The sequence below is a fragment of the Scyliorhinus torazame genome, chromosome 2 (assembly GCF_047496885.1).
Source record: "Scyliorhinus torazame isolate Kashiwa2021f chromosome 2, sScyTor2.1, whole genome shotgun sequence".
NCBI lineage: Eukaryota > Metazoa > Chordata > Chondrichthyes > Carcharhiniformes > Scyliorhinidae > Scyliorhinus > Scyliorhinus torazame.
In genome coordinates this window covers 336,062,481-336,080,693 of record NC_092708.1, presented here as the reverse complement: position 1 = coordinate 336,080,693, position 18,213 = coordinate 336,062,481, and the positions used below count along the sequence as shown (strand labels likewise).

Below are 18,213 nucleotides of genomic sequence, written 5' to 3'. Positions count from 1 at the left end.
TCTTGACCCCATAATCTAGAACACACTCTCTATCCTCATCTTCATGCCTAATAAATAATAATAATAATCTTCATTATTGTCACAAGTAGGCTTACATTAACACTGCAATGAAGTTACTGTGTGAAAATTCCCTAGTCGCCACACTCCAGCCCCTGTTAGATGGAGAATTTAGAATATCCAATTCACCTAATAGCACGTCTTTCGGGACTTGTGGGAGGAAACAGGAACACCTGTAGGAAACCCATGCAGATACGGGAGAATGTGCAGACTTTGCACAGACAGTAAACAAAGCGGGAATCGAACCCGGGTCCCTGGCGCTGTGACGCAACAGTGCTATGTATCAGTCTCCCCTCCTTCAAAAGATTTCTGAAATGTTGCCTCTTTCAGCAGCGCTGGTTCAATTCCCGTAGTATCCTCTGAACAGGCGCCGGAATGTGGAGACTCGGGGCTTTTCACAGTAACTTCATTGAAACCTACTTGTGACAATAAGCTATTATTATTACTTTTCTGTAAGTGCTCCTAATTCCTGCATAATCAGCATATTTTCTTGCTTCTGTGGTTGGCTAAAGAAAGGAGAACTAAAATTAATGGAATAAGTAAGTTCAGAAAATAATATGGATTGTCATTGCCAACTGTTAACTTTCCTTACTGATGATTATTATATGTTGAAATATTGATATGTTATCAAAGTTACAAGGAGTTTGCAAATAGCCATTCTGATCAACCAAAAAAGAGATCATCAGAGTTGACCTTGACCTGATCGCTGAACTCCTGGGCATGCATTCTACATTGTAAGTTATTTAGTTGAGGGAGTGAGTTGTAGATATTCAGTCATTCAATGTTGTAATTTAAGACTGATAAATATTAATAATTGTATACGCCAGTTTACAAAGTAGTTGATTTCAATACTGTTACTTGAAAGGTGATTGGGACAGTTGCTAAGGTTGCTATAGCCAAAATGGGTTTGGCCAAAAAGCTTAATTCAGCCCTATCTGTTACAAATTGCTTTGACACAGATTAAATACCTGAAATTACATGTGCTAATCAATAACCTCAGATGTATTTTACTGTTTTAACTGGAGAAGAATATTTAACTCTAGTCACAGAAAAGTATTGAATATATCAACATTCGGATATCAACATTCGGACAACTGGGCTGAACATTTAATTGCAGGGAACTGCACTAAACACTTAATGTTACGATACATTGAAGAATTTGGTTAGTCTCCCCATAGGTAATGTATACCTTTTTATAAATCATACAGGAGGACAAGGATACAGATTCATCCAAAGAGCCATTGGATGACCTTTTTCCAAATGAAGATGATGAACCAGGACAGGGAAGTAAGTGTTTGGAACGATCTCGAAAGGGGCCTCTGCATCTTCTTGTTGTTAAACAATTTTGTAATGATAATGGTAGATTTTTCATCTTGCAAATTTAACTTCTATTTTAACAAGTAAGTATTATAATAATGCTGTAAGTCTCCTGATAGTTTGCCATTTAAGAATAAGTATCAATTTTAGATTTAATTTAACTCAGCTATGATAGGCAAGATATGAACCTGACTAATTTGTTTAGGGCTTGTTAGACTAATCTTTTTTTTAAATTTAGAGTACCCAATTCATTTTTTTCCAATTAAGGGGCAATTTAGCGTGTTCAATCCACCTACCTTGCACATCTTTGGGTTGTGGGGGCGAAACCCACACAGACACTGGGAGAATGTGCAAACTCCACACGGACAGTGACCCAGAGCCGGGATCGAACCTGGGACCTCGGTGCCATGAGACTGCAGTGCTACCACTGCGCCACCGTGCTGCCCTTTGTTAGACTAATCTATAGAAGATTCAGAATAACTGACTTGACATTTAGGACCAGCTTCCAAAACACTCACCCAACCAACAACCATTCCCAACCAACATGGCTTACATACACAGTTCCCCAGTCCCCTTCCCCACTAACTAATCCTGCCTCAAACCGCCCCCCCCCCCCCCCCCCCCCCCCAATCCCTCCCTCCCTAACTTAGCCCAGATGTAATGTATTGAATATTGGCTTGCCTTTTTGTTTGATTATGTTGATTGTCTGACATGTATGGGAACTTGTGTTTTTAAATGCACTGATGTGCAAACAAGAATAGAGAGAGATAAACTGAATATTTATAAACTATTTATAATAATCTTTATTATCACAAGTAAACTTACATTTACACTGAAATGAAGTTACTCTGAAAAGCCCATGGTCGCCACATTCTTTTTGAAGTATCAAGTACCATAGAATATTTAGTTCCCAACCTTGATCACTATGCAATATATCTGTGACTATTAGATCAAAACTATTTATCTCTATTTGTGCCATTAGCTTTCAACTACATCTTCACTCATCCTGTCCTCTCTCACAATTCAGTAAGTTTTAAAGTGCTGGTGGACAAGGATAAGAGTGGTCCTAGGGTGAATGTGCTAAATTGGTGGAAGGCTAATTATAACAATATTAGGCAGGAACTGAAGAACCTAGATTGGGGGCAGATGTCTGAGGGTAAATCAACATCTGACATGCGGGAGGCTTTCATATGTCAATTGAAAGGAATTCAGGACCGGCATGTTCCTGTGAGGAAGAAGGATAAATACGGCAAATTTCGGGAACCTTGGAAAGCGAGAGATAGTGTAGGCCTCGTCAAAAAGAAAAAGGCATTTGTCAGGACTAGAAGGCTGGGAACAGGCGAAGCCTGTGTGGAATATAAGGAAAGTAGGAAAGAACTTAAGCAAGGAGTCAGGAAGGCTAAAAGGGGTCATGAAAAGTCATTGGCAAATAGGGTTAAGGAAAATCCCAAGCCTTTTTACACGTACATAAAAATCAAGAGGGTAGCCAGGGAAAGGGTAGGCCCATTGAAGGACAGGCGAGGGAATCTATGTGTGGAGCCAGAAGAAATGGGCGAGGTACTAAATGAATACTTTGCATTAGTATTCACCAAAGAGAAGGAATTGATGGATGTTGAGTCTGGAGAAGGGTGTGTAGATAGCCTGGGTCACATTGAGATCCAAAAAAACAAGATGTTGGGCGTCTTGAAAAATATTAAGGTAGATAAGCCCCCAGGGCCTGATGGGATCTATCCCAGAATACTCAAGGAGGCTAGAGAGGAAATTGCTGAGGCCTTGCCAGAAATCTTTGGATTCTCACTATCTTCATGTGATGTCCCGGAGGACTGGAGAATAGCCAATGTTGTTCCTTTGTTTAAGAAGGATAGCAAGGATAATCCAGGGAACTACAGGCCGATGAGCCTTAAGTCAGTGGTAGGGAAATTACTGGAGAGAATTCTTCGAGCCAGGATCTACTCCCATTTGGAAGCAAACGGACGTATTAGCGAGAGGCAGCACGGTTTTGTGAAGGGGTCGTGTCTCACTAATTTGGTAGAGTTTTTCGAGGAGATCACAAAGATGATTGATGCAGGTAGGGCAGTGGATGTTGTCTATATGGACTTCAGTAAGGCCTTTGACAAGATCCCTCATGGCAGACTGGTACAAAAGGTGAAGTCACACGGGATCAGGGGGGAGCTGGCAAGATGGATGCAGAACTGGCTAGGTCATAGAAGGCAGAGAGTAGCAATGGAAGGGTGCTTTTCTGATTGGAGGGCTGTGACTAGTGGTATTCCGCAGGGATCAGTGCTTGGGACGTAGTATATATAAATGATTTGGAAGAAAATGTAACTGGCCTGATTAGAAAGTTTGCAGCCGACACAAAGGTTGGTGGAATTGCGGATAGCGATGAGGACTGTCAGAGGATACAGCAGGATTTAGATTGTTTGGAAACTTGGGTGGAGAGATGGCAGATGGAGTTTAATCCGGACAAATGTGAGGTAATGCATTTTGGAAGGTCTAATGCAGGTAGGGAATATACAGTGAATGGTAGAACCCTCAATTGTATTGACAGTCAGAGAGTTCTAGGTGTACAGGTCCACAGGTCACTGAAAGGGGCAACGCAGGTCGAGAAGGTAGTCAAGAAGGCATATGGGGCATGCTTGCCTTCATTGGCCGGGGCATTGAGTATAAGAATTGGCAAGTCGTGTTGCAGCTGTATAGAACCTTAGTTAGGCCACACTTGGAGTATAGTGTTCAATTCTGGTCGCCACACTACCAGAAGGATGTGGAGATTTTAAAGACTGTGCAGAAGAAATTTACCAGGATGTTGCCTGGTATGGAGAGCATTGGCTATGAGGAGAGGTTGATTAAGCTCGGTTTGTTCTCACTGGAATGACGGAGGTTGAGGGACGAACTGATAGAGGAGTGGATAGTCAGAGGCTTTTTCCCAGGGTAGAGGGGCCAATTACTACGAGGCATAGGGTTTAAGGTGCGAGGGGCAAGGTTTAGAGGAGATGTACGAGGCAAGTTTTTTTACACAGAGGGTAGTGGGTGCCTGGAACTCGCTGCCGGAGAAGGTGGTGGAAGCAGGGACGATAGTGACGTTTAAGGGACATCTTGACAAATACATGAATAGGATGGGAATAGAGGGATACAGACCCCGGAAGTGCAGAAGATTTTAGTTTAGACAGGCAGCATGGTCGGCACAGGCTTGGAGGGCCGAAGGGCCTGTTCCTGTGCTGTACTTTTCTTTGTTCTTTGTTCCTTGATAAGTTCACTGCCATTTATCTTCCCTCTCTAAATATGTCCCTCCATGCAAACTCCTGCAACCATATTCATGTCCACCCTCTTGTCTTTGCCATCTCATATAGTGTGGCTAATCTCATTGTATCAATTACAGATAAGACCATTTCTGATCCCTTCCTTGTATCATTCACCCCGCACATTCCACTTCCATGCCCCAACCCAGGGTTGCATCCACGAGGTAAGTATGGTTGATCCCGCAGGAGGGAGGGCGGGGACAAAGAAACCCCATCAGAATAGTCACCTGGAATGTCAGGGGACTTAACGGCCCAGTGAAAAGATCCAGAGTCCACTGAAAAGTATGACAGCCAACATAGTCTTCCTCCAAGAGACACACCCAAGGGAGAAGGACTGACTGGGTAAGAAAGGGCTGGGTAGGACAGATGTTACCATTCATGATGAGAGCTTGAGGGGTGGGGGTGGGGGAGGTGTGGGTAGCCATACTACTAAATAAGAGGGCGATATTCACAGCGATGGGGACGGTTACGGACCCAAGGGGGTGGTATGTGATGGTCAGCGGTGTCCTGGATGGGGCACCAATGGTCCTGGTTGTGCCTCCAACGCTAACACAAGCCTCAATCTCACTGATATCACAATATATATTAATGATTTGGATGAGGGAACAAAATGTAACATCTCAAAGTTTGCAACACCAACCCTAAATACCTCCAGCTGCACAGGAGCACAAGACAGGGATTCCTGCTGAGCCACTGGTGATCGCCCTCAGAACAGTGAAACACTGGAAGGGAATCTAGAGAAGGGACAGCGAGCACAGAGCCTCACTCTATGCGGATGACCTGCTCCTCTAAGTCTCGGACTCTCAAAGCAACATGGAGAGGATCATGAAGTTCCTCAAGGAGTTTGGAGCCGACTCGGGCTACAAACTCAACCTGAGCAAACGTGAAATCTTCCCAGTGAACCTGCAAGGAAGAGGGGCAGAGCTGGAGGGACTGCCGTTTGAACAACCCAAAACAAGACTACTATCATCCATTGTCGTAAAAACCCATCTTGTTGATTAATACCCTTTCGGGAGGGAAATTTGGCCTGGTCTACATGTGACACCCAACCCATGAATTATGATTGACTCTTGACTGCTCTGTGGTCAAGTAAGCCACTCGGCTAAAGGGCAATTATGCCCACCATCCTATGGGAGGATGAAGGACAAAAAAAAAAGTCTAGAACTAAAGAGCCTTGATACAGGGTAAGGGCACTGAGAAATTTCTTCATCCAGAGGGTTAAGTATGCCCAGTGATCGAGCATATTCAGAGCTGAGAACATTAGATTTTCTAAGGAAGTAGAGAGATTTTGGGATCTGGTGCATATGGAGATCAGCCATGATTTTATAAATGGTAGAACAGGCTTGACCGAGAAGTCTCAAGGAATCATACTCTCTCCACTCTTATATTTTTGTTTCTTATATTCAACATCTTTGTCAATATTTCCCATGCATCTCCCTTGGCTCCGCAATTCTTCCTTCTGTTCCTTCAAATCTAATTAGTACCTCTAATTCTGTTTTGTTGCTGATGCTCTGTACTAAATAGCCAGTTTAGAATAAAGCATAGGGCTTTTGTGTGATGGCACACCTTTAAAAAATTATGGTGGTGGATATTGGGCAAACCAAAATGACCACCTAGAATTTTAAATGGTGATTAAAGTTGAATATTCCCACCATCTCTCCAACTCTATGTGAAATGATAGTGAACATGCCTAAATAGTCTTGAACTGTAACTAGATGTTAATTGTTCCCTTTCTTGGAATACTTGTAATCAGAATATATCTGATTAATCAACAGAGGAAAATCTACTTTAGTGTACAACTGGTGTTGGGCAGCACGGTGGCACAGTGGTTAGCACTGCTACCTCATGGCGCCGAAGTCCGAGGTTCGATCCTGGCCCTGGGTCACGGTCCGTGTGGAGTTTGCACATTCTCCCTGTGTTTGCATCGGTTTTGTCCCCACAACCCAAATATGTGCAGTGTAGGTGGATTGACCACGCTAAATTGTCCCTTAATTGGAAAAAATGAATTAGGTCCTCTAAATTAAAAAAACAATATAGAACTGGTGTTATGTTTATAAAAGGGATCACTTTGAAATCCTGATAAAACAAACTTTGTGCACTTGTAAGCCAATATTTTTAATGGAAGATTTGTGAAAAATGCCTTGATGCAATATGTAAGATGTAAATAGAATTCCAATGACTGCCATACCTAATATAGAATAGTTATATTTTTTTTACCTACAATGTTCTCTCTACATTTAATGCACAACATTATCAATAACTTTTTGTCAATTTACAGTTCAGCAGCAACACAGCAGTGCAGCTGCTGCAGCACAGCAGGGTGGCTATGAGATTCCAGCCAGGCTAAGGACCCTACATAACTTAGTCATACAATATGCATCCCAGGGCAGGTATGAAGTAGCTGTACCTCTTTGTAAGCAGGCTCTTGAAGATTTGGAGAAAACATCAGGACATGATCATCCTGACGTTGCCACAATGCTCAACATTCTTGCTTTGGTGTACAGGTTAGTATGACCGTACTATTTCTGAAAAGGTATGAATTTTAAAAATGCATTTTTGCAAAGGAAATAATTCTGACTTGTGGAAAACAGTGTTGCTGGAAACTATTATTGCAATCTCACTTTATAAGTTGTAGAAGCAGTAAGTTGATTGTTTATTGCAAATAAAATATACACTGTTTAAGCACAAATCGTGAAATACCTGATAACTGGATTGAGGAGTTTTGAGTGTTTAGAATATTCTTCAATCGTGCAAGACTTGAATCCTGTAAAATCTAACGGGATGAAGTTGCCTTTATGTGAAGTGTGACAAGGTAGTTATGGACCAAATTCTCGATGCTTTCAACTCCATGGCATAAAGCGGCAGATAATTTAACACTAAACTTGTGTGTTCTTCAGTTTCTATAATGTTAGATTTCTTGGGACACTAAAACACCATGCTAATGCTAGGGGATACAGGAATAGTTTTACTCTACATTCAAGTTCATGTATAACTGACCTGAGTGAATGAGATGTTCCACTTCTCCCCATGTTGACTTGTAAAAGGAGACACCAGATAGAAAATGAGGCCAGGCATATAATTCAATTTTTTTTTTCTTTCCAAACGTTTGTCAAAATTAACTTTGTGGGACTTCCGGGTGCGGCGATGACCAGCTGAGTCGCACGTTTCGGCAGCTCCCGGTGAAACGGACTTTTGGGCTCTTGATAGGAGCCCCAACGGCAATTTTGACGGCTAAAAACACTGTGCGGTAAACCAGAAGGGAATCCCCCCTGGATACGGATGGAAAAAGGAGGAGAAAGTGGCCGGATTGCAGTGGATCCTTTAGAACAGCGGCAAGGAAGGCAAGCAAAAACCAAGATGGCGTCGGAAGGTGGCAGTTTAACATGGGGCCCTGAACAACAAGAGTTCTTGAAATGCTGTGTGGAAGAGATCAAAAAAGGAAATGAAGAAAGAGCTGTTGGCCCCGATACTACAGGCGATCAAAGGGCTAAAGGAGGAACAAAAGACCCAGGAGCGGGAGCTTCGGGTCGTGAAGGCAAAGGCAGCCGAGAATGAGGACGACATACAGGGCCTGGTGGTGAAGACGGAGACGCAGGAGGCACATCAGAAACGATGTGTGGAAAGGTTGGAGGCACTGGAAAACAACGCAAGGAGGAACAACCTGAGGATTCTTGGCCTTCCTGAAGGTGTGGAGGGAGCGGACGTCGGGGCATATGTGAGCACGATGCTGCACTCGTTAATGGGAGCGGAGGCCCCGGCGGGTCCGTTGGAGGTGGAGGGAGCATACCGAGTGATGGCGCGAGGACCGAGAGCAGGAGAAATTCCCAGAGCCATAGTGGTGAGATTCCTCCGTTTTAAGGATAGAGAAATGGTCCTTAGATGGGCGAAGAAAACTCGGAGCAGTAAATGGGAGAACGCGGTGATCCGCGTTTATCAAGACTGGAGTGCGGAGGTGGCGAGAAGGAGGGCGAGCTTTAATCGGGCCAAGGCGGTGCTTCATAAAAAGAAGATAAAATTTGGAATGCTGCAACCGGCAAGACTGTGGGTCACATATCGAGGGAGGCACCACTACTTTGAGACGGCGGATGAAGCGTGGACTTTTATTGTGGAAGAAAAATGGGAATGAGCGGGTTATTAAAAAGAACGTTTGAACAAAGTGGTGGGGCGAATGTGGGGGGCAAAGAGGGGGGTTAAAAAGGGGGGAAAGAGGAGTTTTATGTACTAATCCTGCGATGTGGTAACTTTTCTCTCTCCCACAGGTGGTGATGGGGGGAGGAGGGGAGGTGGAGGAGATGGGGCGTTGGCCATTGGGGGCGGGGCCAAGGGAGAAGCGCGGGCTTGGTTCCCGCGCTATGATAATCATGGCGGGAATAGAGAAGCAGGAAGGAGGGGGCGTCGCACGGTGCGAGCCGAGGTCACTGGGGGAAGCCGAGGTCGGCCAGAGTTTGCTGACTTCTGGGAGCAACATTGGGGGGAGTAATTACGCTAGCGGGGGCGGGGTGGGAGGGGAGAATTACTGGGTTGCTGCTGCTGGGGAGAGGGGGGAGCTGGTATGGGAGAGGATGGGCAGGGGGGGCACCGCCTGGGGGAGATACAGCTGCGTGGGAACCAGGTGAGGAGCTGGAAAAAGGTGATGGCTAATCAACAAGGGGGGGGCGGGTTAGGAAGCCCCCCAACTCGGCTGATCACGTGGAACGTGAGAGGGTTGAACAGGCCGATAAAGAGGGCACGGGTACTCGCACACCTTAAGAAACTTAAGGCAGATGTGGTTATGTTACAGGAAACGCACCTGAAACTGATAGACCAGGTTAGGCTACGCAAAGGATGGGTGGGGCAGGTGTTCCATTCGGGGCTAGATGTGAAAAACAGGGGGGTGGCTATATTAGTGGGGAAGCGGGTAATGTTCGAGGCAAAGACTATAGTGGCGGATAACGGGGGCAGATATGTGATGGTGGGTGGCAAACTACAGGGGAGACGGTGGTTTTGGTAAACGTATATGCCCCGAACTGGGATGATGCCAATTTTATGAGGCGGATGCTAGGACGTATTCCGGACCTAGAGATGGGAAAGCTGATAATGGGGGGAGATTTTAATACGGTGTTGGAACCAGGGCTGGATAGGTCGAAGTCCAGGACTGGAAGGAGGCCGGCAGCAGCCAAGGTACTTAAAGATTTTATGGAGCAGATGGGAGGTGTAGACCCGTGGAGATTTAGCAGACCTAGGAGTAAGGAGTTCTCGTTTTTCTCCTATGTCCATAAAGTCTACTCGCGAATAGACTTTTTTTGTACTGGGTAGGGCATTGATCCCGAAGGTGAGGGGAACGGAGTATACGGCTATAACCATTTCGGATCACGCTCCACACTGGGTGGACTTGGAGATAGGGGAGGAAACAGGAGGGCGCCCACCCTGGAGAATGGACATGGGACTAATGGCAGATGAGGGGGTGTGTCTAAGGGTGAGGGGGTGCATTGAAAAGTACTTGGAACTCAATGATAATGGGGAGGTCCAGGTGGGAGTGGTCTGGGAGGCGTTGAAGGCAGTGGTTAGAGGGGAGCTGATATCAATAAGGGCACATAAAGGGAAGCAGGAGAGTAAGGAACGGGAGCGGTTGCTGCAAGAACTTTTGAGGGTGGACAGACAATATGCGAAAGCACCGGAGGAGGGACTGTACAGGGAAAGGCAAAGGCTACATGTAGAATTTGGCTTGCTGACTACGGGCACTGCAGAGGCACAATGGAGGAAGGCACAGGGTGTACAGTACGAATATGGGGAGAAGGCGAGCAGGTTGCTGGCACACCAATTGAGGAAAAGGGGAGCAGCGAGGGAAATAGGGGGAGTGAGGGATGAGGAAGGAGAGATGGAGCGGGGAGCGGAGAGAGTGAATGGAGTGTTCAAGACATTTTATAAAAAATTATATGAAGCTCAACCCCCGGATGGGAGGGAGAGAATGATGGGCTTCTTGGATCGGCTGGAATTTCCCAAGGTGGAAGAGCAGGAAAGGGTGGGACTGGGAGCACAGATCGAGGTAGAAGAAGTGGTGAAAGGAATTAGGAGCATGCAGGCGGGAAAGGCCCCGGGACCGGATGGATTCCCAGTCGAATTCTATAGAAAATATGTGGACTTGCTCGCCCCGGTACTGACGAGGACCTTTAATGAGGCAAAGGAAAGGGGACAACTGCCCCCGACTATGTCTGAAGCAACGATATCGCTTCTCTTAAAGAAGGAAAAGGACCCACTACAATGCGGGTCCTATAGACCTATTTCCCTCCTAAATGTAGATGCCAAGATCCTGGCCAAGGTAATGGCAATGAGAATAGAGGAATGTGTCCCGGGGGTGGTCCACGAGGACCAAACTGGGTTTGTGAAGGGGAGACAGCTGAACACGAATATACGGAGGTTGTTAGGGGTAATGATGATGGCCCCACCAGAGGGAGAAACGGAGATAGTAGTGGCGATGGATGCCGAGAAAGCATTTGATAGAGTGGATTGGGATTATTTGTGGGAGGTGTTGAGGAGATTTGGTTTTGGAGAGGGGTATGTTAGATGGGTGCAGCTGTTGTATAGGGCCCCAGTGGCGAGCGTGGTCACGAATGGACGGGGATCTGCATATTTTCGGCTCCATAGAGGGACAAGGCAGGGATGCCCTCTGTCCCCATTATTGTTTGCACTGGCGATTGAGCCCCTGGCGATAGCGTTGAGGGGTTCCAAGAAGTGGAGGGGAGTACTTAGGGGAGGAGAAGAACACCGGGTATCTTTGTATGCGGACGATTTGCTACTATACGTGGCGGACCCGGCGGAGGGGATGCCAGAAATAATGCGGATACTTGGGGAGTTTGGGGATTTTTCAGGGTATAAATTGAACATGGGGAAAAGTGAGTTGTTTGTGGTGCATCCAGGGGAGCAGAGTAGAGAAATAGAGGACCTACCGTTGAGGAAGGTAACAAGGGACTTTCGTTACCTGGGGATCCAGATAGCTAAGAATTGGGGCACATTGCATAGGTTAAATTTAACGCGGTTGGTGGAACGGATGGAGGAGGATTTTAAGAGATGGGATATGGTATCCCTGTCACTGGCAGGGAGGGTGCAGGCGGTTAAGATGGTGGTCCTCCCGAGATTCCTCTTTGTGTTTCAGTGCCTCCCGGTGGTGATCACGAAGGCTTTTTTTAAAAGGATTGAAAAGAGCATCATGGGTTTTGTGTGGGCCGGGAAGACCCCGAGAGTGAGGATGGGATTCTTACAGCGTAGCAGGGATAGGGGGGGGCTGGCACTACCGAGCCTAAGTGAGTATTATTGGGCCGCTAATATTTCAATGGTGAGTAAGTGGATGGGAGAGGAGGAGGGAGCGGCGTGGAAGAGATTAGAGAGGGCGTCCTGTAGGGGGACTAGCCTACAGGCTATGGTGACAGCCCCATTGCCGTTCTCACCGAGGAACTACACCACAAGCCCGGTGGTGGTGGCTACACTGAAGATCTGGGGACAGTGGAGACTGCATAGGGGAAAGACTGGAGCCTTGGGGGGGTCCCCGATAAGAAACAATCATAGGTTTGCCCCGGGGGGAATGGATGGGGGATATGGAATGTGGCAAAGAGCAGGAATAACGCAACTGAAAGATCTGTTTGTGGATGGGAAGTTTGCGAGTCTGGGAGCGCTGACCGAGAAATATGGGTTGCCCCAAGGGAATGCATTCAGGTATATGCAACTGAGGGCTTTTGCGAGGCAACAGGTGAGGGAATTCCCGCAGCTCCCGACAGAAGAGGTGCAGGACAGAGTGATCTCAAAGACATGGGTGGGGGATGGTAAGGTGTCAGATATATATAGGGAAATGAGGGACGAAGGGGAGACTATGGTAGATGAACTAAAAGGGAAATGTGAAGAAGAGCTGGGGGAGGAGATCGAGGAGGGGCTGTGGGCAGATGCCCTAAGCAGGGTAAACCCGTCGTCCTCGTGTGCCAGGCTAAGCCTGATTCAGTTTAAGGTATTACACAGGGCACATATGACTGGAGCACGGCTCAGTAAATTTTTTGGGGTGGAGGATAGGTGTGCGAGGTGCTCGAGAAGCCCAGCGAATCATACCCATATGTTTTGGTCATGCCCGGCACTACAGGGGTTTTGGATGGGGGTGACAAAAGTGCTTTCAAAAGTAGTAGGAGTCCGGGTTGAACCAAGCTGAGGGTTGGCTATATTTGGGGTTGCGCAGGAGGCGAGAGAGGCCGATGTTTTGGCCTTTGCGTCCCTAGTAGCCCGGCGCAGGATATTGCTAATGTGGAAAGAAGCCAAGCCCCCGGGGGTGGAGACCTGGATAAATGACATGGCGGGGTTTATAAAGCTAGAGCGGATTAAGTTCGTCCTAAGGGGGTCGGCTCAAGGGTTCACCAGGCGGTGGCAACCGTTCGTCGAATACCTCGCAGAAAGATAGACGGAATGGAAAAAAGAAGGCAGCAGCAGCAGCCCAGGATCGAGGGGGGAGGGGGGGGGGTGGGGGGTGGGGGGAGGAGGAACCAGAAGGACTCTCAGGGTTGTTAATATATACTGTATAGTATGTATAGGTCGTTGCTACAGATAATTATATATTGGACTGTTAAATTATAATTTTGGAGAGTATTACTTGTGACCAGGCAGTTGCCAATTAGGGCTAGTTTTCATTTTTGTTATTTATTATTTATTCATTTTTTGTTTATAAAATAGGTCATTGTTATTTGTGTTGTTATAATATTGTGTAAAGGATGCACAATGTACTGTGTTGGTTGACCAAAAATTTTCAATAAAATATTTAATAAAAAAAAAAATTAACTTTGTGGATTGTATGTTCTATCCTTGCACCCACACACCTACTCTGCAAACCCCACACTCCATCCACTAATTAAAAAGCTACTTAGTTTTCACTTGGTTAAAAGAAAAAATATATAATTAATTTAATGAAGGGAACTTTGGTTTCAGCAGCAGGGAGATATGGGAAATTACTATGTGACCCTATGAGTCTATAGATATATTGTGCTTGAGTAAGATGAAGCAACAAAGGGGGTCAATATGTGGGGTGGGATATCCACAGATAACACCATGACATCGTGAAGAAAGTGATTATACAGGGCAAAAAAGAGAACAGAATTGAGAACAGTAGCTTGCTTTTTCTTTTTGCAGCTGCCGTTGGGAATTCTGAATGATTACCTCCCAGGTGACAGGCTACAGGGCACATAGCTGAAACAAAAATTTAGGTTGGAATGATGACCATCCAGAAGTTGTGTTGGAGAGAACAGCATGAGAGGAGGAAAAAGTACAATAACCGTGCTGCCTTTGCAGAGTGCACTTAAATAAAAATTAGTGGATCTTTAATTGATGAATGGAAGAGTTGCAGGGGTTTGGGGTAGAACACACCGTCCATAGGGCAGAACGGTGGCACAGTGGTTAGCACTTCTGCCTCACGGCGCCAAGGTCCCTGGTTCGATCCCGGCTCTGGTCCACCATCTGTGTGGAGTTTGCACATTCTCCCTGTGTTTGCGTGGGTTTCGCCCCCACAGATGTGCAGTGTAGGTGGATTGACCATGCTAAATTGCCCCTTAATGGGAAAAAAATGAATTGGGCGCTCTAAAGTTATAAAATCAAAAGAATACACAGTCCACTAAATTTGGTGAAGATTGGGACTGCACAGAAAAAAACATTACTTGCCTGACCTCCCTTTCTGTCTGGTGACGATACAAATCAACATGGGCAGTAGAATGTAACATCTTTTACTCTCAGGTCAGCTATACAAGAGTTTAAATGCTAAGTAAAGTGTATTCCAGCACAGCCAAGCAAAGCTCCACAACTAAGACCTAAAGGGTATTAGTGCTAGGATTATTCCTGCACTGCACACTTGGCTGTTGATTGGGCTGGGGGGAACATAAGTATGAGAGAAATGGTGCAGAGTGTAACCCTCAGACCTTTGGGTCATCGAGGTAAGTAGTGGCAAAGGCAAATCCATAAAAGGGATAGAGAGGGGATTATCTACATCTGAAGTGAAATAATCCCAATGTCTTTGTGGGGAGAATTTATTGAGAAAAAGGCTTGCATGGCAGTGGGAGGGACAGGCAGAGCAGACTGTGACGTTGGAGCTGCCAGAAACAAAGTAGGCTTCAATTGTTAACACTCGAGACGTAGATATGAGATTGATGCTAAAGATTTTGTAACAGTTATGAGGTTTATAAGATTGTGATGTTTTGGGCCATGTCTTTAGACTTAGGTTAAAACGAAGTGGGTCATGTGGCATTCTGACAGCAAGCCTGACTTGGTGAAGGGACTGGCTGAGCAAAGTGTGAAGCTCTTGGCTGGCACCAAACCCTTGGGGTAAAAGGGAAAAGAGAGGGGATAAAAAGAATAGAATTCAGGAGAGAGAAGAGGCTCCAGGTACTTTGTGAGCTACTAGAGCTCAATTGGAGAGGGAGACTACCTCTAGTCAAAAAGATACATTCCGCAACCATCTTAAGGGGGTGATTCATCCAGGAACGATACTTCAAACAGCACTGTCAGTAGTGGATTTTAAAAACTCTGAGAACTCAGAAGTATCTGGAGATGGCCACTCAAATTTACATTTTTTAAAATAAATGTAGAGTACCCAATTATTATTTTTTCAATTAAGGGGCAGTTTAGCAGGGCCAATTCACCTACCCTGTACATCCTTTTATGTTGTGGGGGTGAGACCCAAGCAGACACGGAGAATGTGGAAACTCCACATGGACAGTGACCCAGGGCCGGGATTGAACCTGGGTCCTCGGAGCCATGAGCACTCCATTTACTACTCAACAGAAACCTGAAATGTGAACCCATTGGAAGCAACTGTTGACTGCTATATGGACTGTAATTTTGTGGAGTGTACATTGTGTGATAATTATAAAGGGGAACTGTTCCTTTCTGCAATTGAAAGTAATCGTTGCCTACAACAAGATGTAGTGTTCAGTCAATAGTCATTTTAGTCATTGCTACAGTTAAAAGTTTTAAAATGTGAAGTCTCGTCATATCATCCTTTTCATCTATTAACTGAAAGTTTGAATTTCCTTTTAAAATGTTAACGGTCTCTACAGAGGTGGTAACAATTTTCTGACGGCAAGTTGGAAGGATAAATGCATGAGGAAATAAGCAGTTCATTATCATAGCCAGAAAATTGACAAAAGCAGAAAAATGTTAGGTAACATATTAGAAATGAGTAAAGAATTAAATATACCTTAAATGGTGAATCTTCACGCATAGGAGGGGTAAAAGTATGTAAATTTGTAGATAAATAGATTGATATTTTTTAAAAATCTAATAAGGCAACTGGGCTTTTTGTAATTGTATCTAGAGATTAAATAGATATAGCTAATGATTTGAGGTGCATTATACTGTGCAGAGACGAGGGAATCAAGATTAGTTCAAAAATACAAGGGATCAATCGGATTGAGGGAATATGCAAGACTGATGATATATAAATGCCCAGAACATGGTACATCTGATTGAGTTGTAGACACAAATAGCCACATGAGATTATGATATAGTGGGGGGTGACATCTTCTAAAGCTCTTTAGTTGTTACTTGCTCTAGAAAATAACTCTTGAGTCTCTCAAATTGGAAGAGGGATTTGTTTTAGAGTGAATGGCTCATATGTAGATGTTTTATCTAGAGTTGCCACAGGGAACCAGTTCATTAGCCACCAAGATACTGAATAGCGTTCCTTGAGAATCAGACTGTTTGCATTCTAATGCAGTTATAAATATGAAATATAATAAGGCGGGTGAGTCTTACTGTTTTTTTCATTCTTAACCCTATATCTTTAATGGATCTGGGATGGTAGGATCTATCAACCTCAGTTTACCATTTCTACTTGTGTCTAGTTCAGTTCATATCCTTGTCCACTAATCCTGCTCCTCGTGCTGCAACACTTCTGATCAATTAGTATTACAAAATTATAATTTTTGACTGAGGCATTTTGGTGATTTTTGAAAATTCATAACTTTATTCAAATTATTTTATATTATCAGATGAGCATTGCATTGTAAGTCAATATTAATAGCTGCAGAAATAAAGCAAATTTATGACAGTTTAGCAGATTTGGCAGCATCGCAGTTTCTCTTTTCATAATTAACATTTCATTAACCTTTCATTGGGATGGGGGAAAGTTGAGATGTAATAGGCTTTAAGCATGTGAAATTGGGTTGGGAAGTTAAAAGAACAAAACAGAAAGATCTGTGGTACGATAGAAGCAGGAGAGATTAAATGACTTCAGATTGCAAGGTCAAAGGGGCAGCATGGTAGCATTGTGGGTAGCACAATTGCTTCACAGCTCCAGGGTCCCAGGTTCGATTCCGGCTTGGGTATCTGTCTGTGCGGAGTCTGCACATCCTCCTCGTGTGTGCGTGGGTTTCCTCCGGGTGCTCCGGTTTCCCCCCTCAGTCCAAAGATGTGCAGGTTAGGTGGATTGGCCATGATAAATTGCCCTTAGTGTCCAAAATTGCCCTTAGTGTTGGGTGGGGTTACTGGGTTATGGGGATAGGGTGGAGGTGTTGACCTTGGGTAGGGTGCCCTTTCCAAAAGCCGGTGCAGACTCCATGGGCCGAATGGTCTCCTTCTGCACTGTAAATTCTATGATAATTCTATGTAATGGGATAAGTAAAACAACCAACGACGTCTAGAGGAATTGTAAATGAGAGGATCGTGAACATCTGCTATCTGAAAACAAAAAAGTGTAAAGAAATTAAAAAGCCGCAAGGAGAAAGGAAACAAAATGGGTACAGAGATTACAATCCAAAATTGTTTCCTTTTTTCTTATAGATTTTATAGACGACTGCTTTGAGGTTAAACTGGTCTATTTATGTGATAGATTATGTTTCTTATTTATGTCCCATTTTGCTAGAAGTACAGCTACATTTGGCTGCCTGAATGTTTCAAAGTATAGTCTGTATTTATATTTATGGCTGATGTGATATCTCTTTCAATGCTGAATGTATTTAGCAAGTTGGAGTTGCCCATTGTACTTTGTTAGTTTTTGTTACATTCCTTAATTGCTGTATTGTATTTTGATCTGTGTAAAATTTATGTAAACCGTTACATTGCAGTATTTTATAATCTAGGCTTCGGTGAACTGTGTCTCAATTTCAAAGTATCTAAAATCCTTGAAAGAAGTGGGTTTTTTTTTAACCGCTGAACTGAGCATTGTATCAAATTCATGAATGCATTGGTTAAGAAATATACCAGAAATGGAATCACTTGATCAGTGAAACAGTTCTATAAATGTTTCAATTCCATCTTGTAGTGAAAACGATAAATGAATAAAATAAATGTAAGCGGATAATTTGTGAATGTGGGAAGGACATGTACTTGAAATTTGCAATTGAAAATTTTTGAACACATGAGATCAATACTTGAATTGTGCTCCTATTTTAAAAAAAAAAAAAAAAAAAATGTTTTGCAGGGATCAGAACAAATACAAAGAGGCAGCAAACTTGCTTCATGATGCCTTAGCCATTCGGGAGAAGACCTTGGGTAAAGACCATCCTGCGGTTCGTATATCTCTTTCAGTATACCTTGTACATCTGTA

The 18,213-nt window shown here is 44.4% G+C and overlaps 1 protein-coding gene across 6 annotated transcripts in view; it reads left to right on the top strand.

Moving 5' to 3' along the window:
- The window catches only part of klc1a (kinesin light chain 1a), a 135,344-nt gene that overhangs the window by 40,401 nt on the left and 76,730 nt on the right, over positions 1 to 18,213 (top strand). For all 6 annotated transcript variants that reach the window (XM_072490076.1, XM_072490067.1, XM_072490094.1 and 3 more), the window contains exons 4-6: positions 1,266 to 1,344; positions 6,949 to 7,174; positions 18,088 to 18,175. In XM_072490076.1, the coding sequence (XP_072346177.1) occupies positions 1,266 to 1,344; positions 6,949 to 7,174; positions 18,088 to 18,175 (393 nt within the window). The remainder of the gene's footprint in view (positions 1 to 1,265; positions 1,345 to 6,948; positions 7,175 to 18,087; positions 18,176 to 18,213) is intronic.